General features: G+C 39.8%; 1 protein-coding gene across 1 annotated transcript; it reads right to left on the bottom strand.

Annotated features, from left to right (window-relative positions):
* Positions 1-323: 323 nt before the first annotated feature.
* Positions 324-10126, bottom strand: klhl43 (kelch-like family member 43). The gene is made up of 6 exons (XM_039680660.2): positions 9920-10126; positions 5935-6547; positions 4520-4866; positions 3391-3690; positions 2917-3092; positions 324-1559 (listed from the first exon to the last, which is right to left on the bottom strand). The coding sequence occupies exons 2-6, from the start codon at positions 6347-6349 to the stop codon at positions 803-805; spliced, it is 1995 nt and encodes a 664-aa protein (XP_039536594.2). The 5' UTR covers positions 6350-6547; positions 9920-10126; the 3' UTR covers positions 324-802.
* Positions 10127-10520: the final 394 nt, after the last annotated feature.

Raw genomic sequence — 10520 nt, 5'->3', positions numbered from 1 at the left:
GCCTGATTGTATCTCTATGGGGGCATTGACATTTGCACTGTGCAAGTCTTTGTATATAAAAAACCATAAGTACCCCTGAACAGACTTTAAAAGCCAGACCCAATAACTGCAAGAGAGAAAACTGAATCAAAACTTGATTAAAATAAAAAAAGCAATAAATATTTTAAGAAATAAATAAACTGACACACTTGATTCAGTACTACTGAATTTAGCATGTTTTTGATGATCCTACAATGGTATTTTCAATAAAACTGCCCCTGATAGCACATGTACATCTCGGAAATGTGAGTTTGCACCTGCAAGATGTATTAAGAGTGTTTGTACTTCTGTAATACATCCTGTCAGATGCTGAATAGGCGATTAGAAGATGTCTTTAAGATGTTTATTATTTAGAACGTATGTAAAGACGTTCGTCTTTCCAGATGAACTGCTCTTTAGCAGAAATCTTGGAGACGAACGTGTGCTATCCGAGGCATGGCTCAATTTCGAAAACTCATTAAATCTCAGAAACTCATAGATATATTACTAAATTCCTCGCACTGCTGAGGCTGAAATGTAACTTTCACATTCTTTATAAATACGTCCTAGTTAGTACCTTTTCTTTAAACTCAAAGAAACCTTAAGAACAACAAGACTTCTGTGCTGGCTTTCCACTTTATTTTGTTAATCCTTACTTTCTACTCTCTAAATTTCCATTTCACCGACACGTCCCTCTCCCTCGCTCTCTCTTTTCTACACTCTAACAATCTCTTCTTTCACCCTGTCTCTCTTTTGCTCTTTGACTTTCCCCAGCTTTCATTTCTCATGCGGTGTTGTGCTGTGTCACTCTGCTCTGGTCTTCATGGGAAGGGGTGTTTCGGTGTCTTCGGGACGCTTGACGTGGGGGCAAAGGTAGGGCACAGCAAGACACTCCCACTATGGGTTCTGGCAGATCTTCCACTGCTGACCAGCTGTTGGTGCCTGAGTCAAAGCGCTGGACCGCTGACTTGTAACGTTTCTCGTCTTCATTCCACCCACCCAGCAGGTACAGGTGGTCTCCAAGTGGGGACATGCCAGCTGTGCTCACTCCTAAGGGAAGGCTTGCCGCTCTTGTCCACTCTTTGCTCTCAGGGGAGAAGACTTCCATGGTCATTACATCAATGCGGACTCCACCGGGACCAAGCTGGCTTCCACCTACAACGTACACCTTACCGCCTACTGTTGCGGAGCAGTGCCATCCTCGAGGTGTTTCCAACTCTCCCTGCTCGCTCCAAGTGTCGGTGTTAATGCTATAATGGATGACCGAGCGAGAGTAAGCGCAGTTGACATAGCCGCCAGTCACCAAGATGTCTCCTGATGGTAGGACTGCACTGGCATGGCAGCATCGTGGCATATCCATTGGCGTACGGAGCTGCCAAGTGTTGGTAGAGGGCTGGTAGCTCTCAATAGTGGCCAAGAGGCCATCGGTGTTTCGCCCACCAATGGCATACAGCCGCCCACCAGTGGTCACCAAACTGAAATGTGTACGTCTTTGGCGCATGCTGGTCAGATGCAGCCAGGTGTTGAAGCGAGGATCATATCTGAGGACCAGAAGGTAATGCGGACGGTCAAATAGGTTTTAGACCAGGAGTGTTCAATCGTGTTTCTGGAGTGCAGAGTTTAGCTGAAACCTGTTCAAGCACACACTTGCCTGCAAGTAATCTTTAAAGGGTTAGTTCATCATCAAAGTAGTCCATGTGACATCAGTGGGTTAGTTACAGTGTTTTGAAGCATCGACAATACATTTTGGTCCAAAAATAACAAAAACTATGGCTTTATTCAGCATTGTATTGTCTTCCGGTTCTTTTGCAGATCCGTATTCAGTGACGCGGCTGACGCGTGTCTGGTGCGGCTGAGGTTCGGTTACAGTCTGAGGGACGCACGCTGTACAAAACAATGTTCACAAAAATGTGTAAGGATTTCCACACAGAGGAAGACTTGCATTTTTTTGCCCAGCCGTATTTATTTGAACCCGAATACACGGACGCACCAGACACACGTCAGTAGAGGCACTGAACGCGGATCCGAACTGGTAGACAATACAATGCTGAATAAATTCGTAGTTTTTGTTATTTTTGGACCAAAATGTATTTTCGATGCTTCAAAACATTGTAACTAACCCACTGATGTCACATGGACTACTTTGGTGATGTCTTTATTTCCTTTCTGGACAAGGACAGTATACCGTACATACATTTACAATTGAGGGACAGATAGATCTCGGACTAAATCTAAAATATCTGAAACTGTTCTGAAGATGAACAGAGATCTTACGGGCTTGGAACGACACGAGGGGGAGTCATTAATGACATAATTTTCGTTTTTGGGTGAACTAACCCTTTAAGCTTTTGATTAGCTGGCGTGTTTAATCAGGTTTCTGACCTCTATTGAGAATGAGGAGTTGACGTCATTTTACAGTGCCCCTCCCCTTTCCGCCATGTTGGTAGGATTCCCACGACAAAACAGTATTGATTACGTGTGTTTTTAGCTCGGTAGTAGAGGAGTTTCTCGCAATACCGCACTGTTTTACCATGCCTGGAAGTAACTGCTGCGTTAAAAACCGATAAAAACCCTGGTAACCGATAGCGTCACCTACCATCATGGCCGACCGGCTCAGACCCCGCCCAAATAGGCAAGTGACTCCTCATTCTCAATAGCAGTGGTCTCAAACTATTCCTGGAGGCCCATAGTTTAGCTCCAAACAACTCCAACTCAAACCTGCTTAATAGTAGAAGTTAATAGTAATCCTGAAGACCTTGATTAGTTTGATCAGGTGTGTTTGATTAGGGTTGGAGTAAAACTGTGCAGACCTGTGGCCATCCACTGCTCTATAGATGGCTCTCCAGGAGCAGAACTGGACCACCCCTGTATTAGATTCAATTATTTGTGATAACACACCTGCTAAGAGTGCCAACAGCATGTTTCGCCTGGTTTCGGGCATCATTCTGATCTTCTCCTCCTGCCACGTACAGGAATCCATCCATCACAGCCACACACTGGTTGAAGCTCTTTGCTGGCAGCTGAGTAAGATGACGCCATATAGCCGTTCCCTCTCGAGGATCTCTCCACAGCACCTGGTGACCAATCAAAATGAAATCAGAAATTTACAGTAGTCAGCATTTGAAGTGGATCAATAAAGTGCATCAAAGTTGTCCTAAGACAAGAACGGCTTTCAAATGTTGACTAGTGTATTTTCTAGTCCATTCCTGGTCCTGGAGGGCAAGAGTTTAGCTTCAAACTTAATCAAACCTAGCCAAGGTATTCAGTATTACGAGACTGGTGTGTTGGAGCAGGATGGAGATAAACTCGCCCCACCAGGAGTTGAATTGGACACCTATTAATAAAAAATGCCATGGACTTTGTCATATTTACCTCTCGACTCAGGGCACGCTCAGTTAGAGATGGGCGACCCCCAATGCTTAGAAGAACGTTCTGGCTTCCCCGGACCTTTGAGCGCCGTGACTGCAGTGTGTTTTGCTGGTATGGCAGCAAATGGTAGTTCATGGCATCTACCAGAAGACGGTGACACCGAGAATCTAGCATCATGCGAGCCACTGGCTGGATCTCACTAACCAGCTCGTTGGCAGGGATGGTCTCGAAGCGCACGTGAGACAGCACTTCTGCAGCATGTTCCTGCCTCTTTGGGTCGAAGTCTAACCACTTCATCGCCATCTACAGTAGATTCCAAGAAAAGTTCAAGTGAGTGATCCATATTTAGTATCTAATTCAGTCTACTTTATAAATAGTGTTCATCCTGTGCATGTCTATATCCTTCTCAAGACTCTGTAGCTATATCTCTTTTTATAGGATGTGCTATTTTTGCCGACATATTTAGCTTTTGATTCACTGTATAAATGGGAGTTCTAAAAGGAGTAGTTCACTTTTGCTGATAATTTACTCACCCCCATGTCATCCAAGATGTCCATGTGTTTCTTTCTTCAGTCAAAAAGAAATTGAGGTTTTTGATGAAAACATTCCTGGATTTTTCTCCATAATCACAAGAACGAACCTTTTTTTTTTTGAGTCATTTCGTTCATTTTGCTCGTTGAATGAACCAAATGACTCAAAGATTTATTCATTTTGATGAACGAGTTCGAACAGGAGAGTTACGAACGCGCATCACAGAACAGAGCAAGGAGAGCATTTGAGCTTATAAAACTTAAACTTTTTTTATTTATTTTTTAAATGACCAATCTTTTCGCTAGATAAGACCCTTATTCATCGTTTGGTGTCGTTTAAAGCCCTCTGAAGCTGCACTGAAACTGTCTTTTGGACCTTGAACCATTTGGTGCCCAGTTAAGTGCATTATATGGAGAAAAATCCTGTAATGTTTTCATCAAAAACCTTAATTATTTTCGACTGAAGAAAGAATGACATGGACATCTTGGATAACATGGGGGTGAGTAAATTATCAGCAAAAGTTTTTTTTTTAATCGTGAACTACTCCTTTTGTAAAATCCCAATTCCTCCTGCGTTTTAATCCTTCTCTCTTTACACTGACCTGGAAGGTGGTGACCTCTGAGGGAAGAACTAGGTTGTCGTCTTGCAGGAAAGATGTGATCTGCTCCAGGGTGAGTTGGTTAAACTGAGCGGTCTCACAAAACTGGGCAAAATTCTCCAGAATGAAGCGCCGGGCGGCCTCGCGAACAGGCATCAGGCCGTACGCAGCGCCGATGTTCCATATGTACACACACGTGTGAGCGTTCACCTCGGACATCATGAACTCCATGCACATCTGGAGAAGATGAGGGATCTGCATTGTGCTCGCCGCAGCCACAGTGCAGCCAATGGTGTACAGGGACATGTGCACACGGCCCAGGTAAGCAAATGTAATCACATTGGCAAGTCCTGAGGAGAAATATAATACAAATATCTCATGGATATTTATTATACAGTCAAACCCAAAAATTTTCAGACACCAGATATAATTTAAAATCTTTTTTTACTGGTGAGTGCAGGACACTATCATTCATTTATGTATGCGAGGATAGCAAAATAAAGTAAAAATACAGTGACTACCAGTAAAAATTTGCGACCAAAAATTTTTCCGACGCTTTGACACGATATGTTTTAGCTTACTTCAAGGGCATCCAATATGTAGTCTTTGTTTTCACACTATTTTTAATATTGATATTTTTAGGTCAAACCGTTCTTGTCTGTCAGTCATATAATGGAGGTCTATGGGGTCCACCTCAAAGAGCTCTGAGAGGTCTAAATGATATAAATACTGTTCGTTTTCTCACACAAACCGCTCGTCTTAGTCCATCAATGTGTACTTACATTTACGAGTCATTAAATCATGTTTAATCTAGACTTCTCTGTGCATGCTCTTTGAGGTGGTGACCATAGACCTCCTTTATTTGACTGACAGACAAGAACGGTTTGACCTAAAAATATCAAAATTGAAACTATGGAAACAAAGACACCTACATCTTGGATGCCCTTGAGGTAAGCGAAAACATACCAAAAATTAATTTCAAAGTGAAGTGAACTATCCCTTTAAGTGTTTTTTCTTTAATTGCTATTGCGACTTAAGCATTGCTTAGTAATTGGTTGACTTAAATTGGTTTTATCCAATCCAGTTGACAGCTATTCAACGTAGAGACAGTCTAACAGTAGGATGGCCAAAACCAGTTTTTACGACTATATAGCAAATAAACTATAGTGAATAAACTGTGACAATGTGAGAAATGTTAAGGTGTCTGAATACATTTTGTTGACTGTAGATTATTCCAGTTGTTTGGGTCACTTGAAATATTTAGTAACTTTAACAAATTCAGCCATGTCAGGTGACCCTGTTGCTGGAGATAATATTACATATTAGTTCAGATCCAAAGACATTGTTGGTTTAGGTTTGCTAAATTTTTCCAGGACAATGGGTCTCTGGAAGCACCTCTGATATGTTTTAAGGCTTACCGAGAGGTGAGAGGGTTGGAAGTTCCAGTCGTTTGAGTCCAGGGTCTTTAGCCAGGACTTCACGAAGATACTGGCTGACTGAAGAAATGACTAGTTTGTGAACATCAAATGCCTTGGTTTTGCAGGCCAATTCCATGTCAGTGAGGAAGCGTTCCTGTCTCATGCGGCTCAGCTCCTCCAGCATAGCGGATCCATGCAGGGGACGGGTGAGCTCAGTGCCCAGGCCGAAACCTTTCTCCCCGGGTCGGATCACAGGGGGCGGCAGGGGAACACCATTGAGACGGTTCAGCTGCTCAATATTAAGGGGAAACTCCAGCTTTTTAACGCCCAGCTCTGGTACAACCACTCCACTCTCAACTGTTGTCAATTCAGGTATGGGCTTCTTAGGCCGTGGTGACTTCTTTTTGGGAGCCATTGTAATGTGTAGTGTAGGATAGCTTTTTAATGATATATTCTGTGCTGATAGTCACAATTACCCAGTACCTCTTTAAGTTGTTATTTTATGTGTTGTAAAAAACTGACACTTTTACCAAGATAATAGATGGACAGACAGACTACACTTGCAAACTAACAAAGTGGAGTATGGTGAGGGATCCGCTTCAGCACACGCTGCCTGAAAGGAAACACAGTAAACATGCAGTATGAGTCATCATATCATGATCAACATGGATGGGTTTGGGTTTACACTCGTGGGTTTATCTCATCTTACTCTTTTACAGTGGGACGATATAACGGTGATTGACAGGTGCATGTGGTCACGAAGGGAGTTCCCAAAAAAGGATTGCCAGGGTTGAAATTTATTATAAGCAAGCTGAGTCATTTACAAATAGCATGTACCACATTTTTTATTGTCATTCCAAATTGAAGATTTATAGTTTATAGTTTTTTTTTTGTAGTTTATAAGATCTCATTTGTTAACTACATTAGTTAACCTGAACTAACAAAGAAAACATTTCTAAAGCATTTATAAATCTTTTGTTAATGTTAATCTTAAAAGTTACTAATACATGATTAAAATCAAAAGCTGCGTCTTTTAACATTAATTAATGAAGTTGAACTAACAATGAACAGTTGTATTTTTATTAATTAATGTTAACAAAGATTAATAAGTGCTGTAATAAATGTATTGCTCATTGTTAGTTAACATTAGTTAATGCATTAATGGAAAATTATTGCAAATTGTTACCAAATTTTATAAATGTGGTATAAATATTCCTTTGTGTGCATAAAAACTTCAAAAATGAGTACATTTTTAAAGATTTTATTAGTATTAGATGGCATAGCATGTCATATTGCAGGACACGATATATGCAGTTACTTTACTAAATTTAATAATGAATATTTGCATTGATATTTGATTTTTATTATGGGATTCAGCCTGTAGTAGAGAATGTGTGGTTACTCTTGACTTATATTAGTAATCCTCACTCATCTGGCAGTTATTATAGATAACCAGGCGTGTTACAGATCACGGCATATGCATGCAAACTAATTTCTTTCCATAATCTCACTTATATTTGCCCATGTTGTTTTTAGTCAGCTCATTGGAAATTTGTATTGTTTCAAAAAGGGGACTGTGCTGTTATCAAAACCAGAACAAGGCAGTGCCCTCAGATAAACCAACAAGTATGATTGGACTGTGATAGACAGGTATGTTTATGTCTCTAAAAATAGCCACATAGGAAAATATGGCAGAGGTTGTGTAGCGTAAATTACCCTCACGCTGTCACCAGTCCCCTCTCTCGCACTCCAGTCTCACCTCCAAACCACAACATAAAGGTCTATCCGTGTCCTCAAAATCAGACGCAGTTGCTTTCATTTAAGTGGAAACGCACGGAAATGACTCAATCCTTGTGCCAAGTGAATCCACCCATTTACTATGACAACCCTTTTCACCAGGGACCGATAAAGACTGCTCGAGTTCCAGCAACAGGTGCTCAAATTAAGAGGAGTCTACTTTAAAAACAAAAAATAGCAGGATCAATTTAAATATAGATGTTGGACAATGCAATGCTTAAACCCTGAATGTTAGGAAAGCAAATGTTTATGTCAGCAAAAGGCAATAAGCTTACACATAAACCATTTTGTCATTTCCATCTAATCGTGTATTGTTTAATAGCATTCTATGATGGAAATGGCAGGATAGAAATGTATTTTTTTATTTTTGTCTGGCTGAGGCTAATACGTTAAAATAAAATCAATCTCTGAGACATTTTAGTATTTTGTCCTGTCACTGTGTTTTTTTGTGATCCAACAACAAACCTTCCAAACACTACAGTACTTTATGTCCTTGCTAGGCGCTAACATTTCGAGATTGGTACTTTCAGTTCTTGGGTATATTATGTACAAATACTGATTAGTTACTGATTCCAAATACCAAATTGCATGACTAAAATTGTAGTTAGTACACATTACATTATTACTTTTAGATTACTTTTGACCTTTCTCGTTTATCAAATATATTTCCAATCGAAATAAAACATTTCATTAATTTCATCATATTTATTTATTTAACCAACATCAGAGAACCACAAACTTAATTTTATTATTGTTATTGACTCTTTTTTAAATCAGTGACCTAACTTATTAACTTAAAATCAGGAGGTACTTTAAGGAAATATATTAGGTCAAAGAACTTTAGCTGACAAAAAAAAGTTAGGGAATCTCTGCATGTAAATATGAAATGACATGAACTTGTACATTTTAATGTGTTTAAAAGACAAAAGCCTTCTAAAGACAGTAATACTTGTTTAAATGTCTCACTGAGTGATAATTCAAATAATTCATTGTCAGGAGTTGATTAGATATGCATGTAATGTTTCAATATTGAGAAAACACTTGCAATTTTTTTTCTGTATTTTCTGTATTTTTCTGGTCTGATAGTCACATGACTAGTAGCTGTTCTGTGTGCAATTCCACAAACCTGGAAGACCTTCTGAACATATATCAAAAGTAGACTTTTATAAAATGTAAACAAGAGCGAGTATGTTTTGTGACGCTTAATATAATTTAGATCAAACCTGCAATATCTGCATACGTTTAAATGATTTCAGGAGTGTTGCAACATAATGTCCGTCATAAAAACACTCTTGTCACTTCTTGTATTTCACCACAGCAGCTGCTGGCCCTGCTGACTATCACACACGCACACGCACACACACACACACACACACACACACACACACACACACACAGCTATTTACAGCATAAAGAGGAAAATGCATGAGGGGGGAAAGAATCAATGACTAAAATCATTTTCAGTAGTTTAATGAATGTTTCAGTGATGGGTGTGCAACTATTTGACCAGATAGACTTATCAAAGATCCTGTAAAATTACTGAAATGTGATAAGTTCATGTGATGCTGTAAACAAAATGTTCAAGAAGGTTAGAGGTAAGTAGGGGACAAGGACATTTCTATACCTCATGGAAAGGGAAGGATAAAAAGAGAGGATGAAGAGATTGAAAAGAAGCAGCTGTCACACATGTCAGTCCTAAAAGCTGAATGCCAGGCTGTCTGTCTTCAGTCTAAAACGCTGTAGTGTCGTGGAAAGCCAACTATTTGTGTGTCCAATCCCAACAAGCTTCACCCTCTGCTGGTTATTTATAGAGAGTGAGAAACAACCCTCATGTTTTTATTTTTTGCACTCTGACAAGGGTTCGTTTAAATTTAGACCACCCGACTACAGTGGGATGCCATTGATCAGAAATTCATACAGTGTTTGTTTGGATTGTGAGATGTCAGGGATGCATATCCAAAGTGATGTTTAGTTTTCAATCATCTCAAATAAATTGAAGCATTTCTACATGCAGCAAGCATGTTAAATGATTCAAGCATATAATTTGTGAAGTGGATTCATGCATTAAAAAATATCTAACGTTATGTTGCTGTTAAAATATTCACATGCCAATGTCTAATTTAATCTAATGTATTATTGCAACCTAATGCATTCATCAAAAGAAAGAAAAGCAGTCCGGATGTTTTACCTCTACTCTCTATCTGCTCTCCTTCTTTGTCCTTCCTTGTTTTCTCATTTGCTTTCTCCCAGTTCTTGAATCCACACTGTTTTCTTTTTGTTCTTGCTAATCTGTCTCTTTCTCTGTCTGTCTGTCTGTCTGTCAGGGCAGATAGCTGTCGGGAGCCGGAGTTAGTGGAAAAGATGAACCAACCACAGCTCTGCAACACAATCCCACCAGTCCCCAACTCCACCTACACATCCCTCTCCATATATATATATATATATACAGTCATCCACCCCTCCCCAAAAAAACTATCCATATCCAGCTTGTCCTCCTAACTCCAACCTGATAGGACATAGAGGCAGTGTTATTCTTACAGCCATGACGAGGTCAGGGCCATAACCAGCATAGACATTGCCCAATATTTAGATGAGAGTGTTTTTTTTCAATGGCAGATTCGCTATTATCTTTGGTCCTACTCCAAAATGGATAATAATAATATCCTAATAATATTATTATATTAACCAGCCAATATCATGTTATTGTTACAGTATTTCTGTAATGTGTGTATGTTTTACATTTTGCTTAGTCATTTGGCCTGTACATTTCAGTCTCCAATCTGTGATGA

This window comes from Pimephales promelas, chromosome 18 (genome assembly GCF_988280905.1).
Source record: "Pimephales promelas chromosome 18, fPimPro1.hap1.1, whole genome shotgun sequence".
Taxonomy (NCBI): Eukaryota; Metazoa; Chordata; class Actinopteri; order Cypriniformes; family Leuciscidae; genus Pimephales; species Pimephales promelas.
Note: the sequence above shows the minus strand (reverse complement) of the source record. Positions and strands in the feature narration are given on the sequence as shown.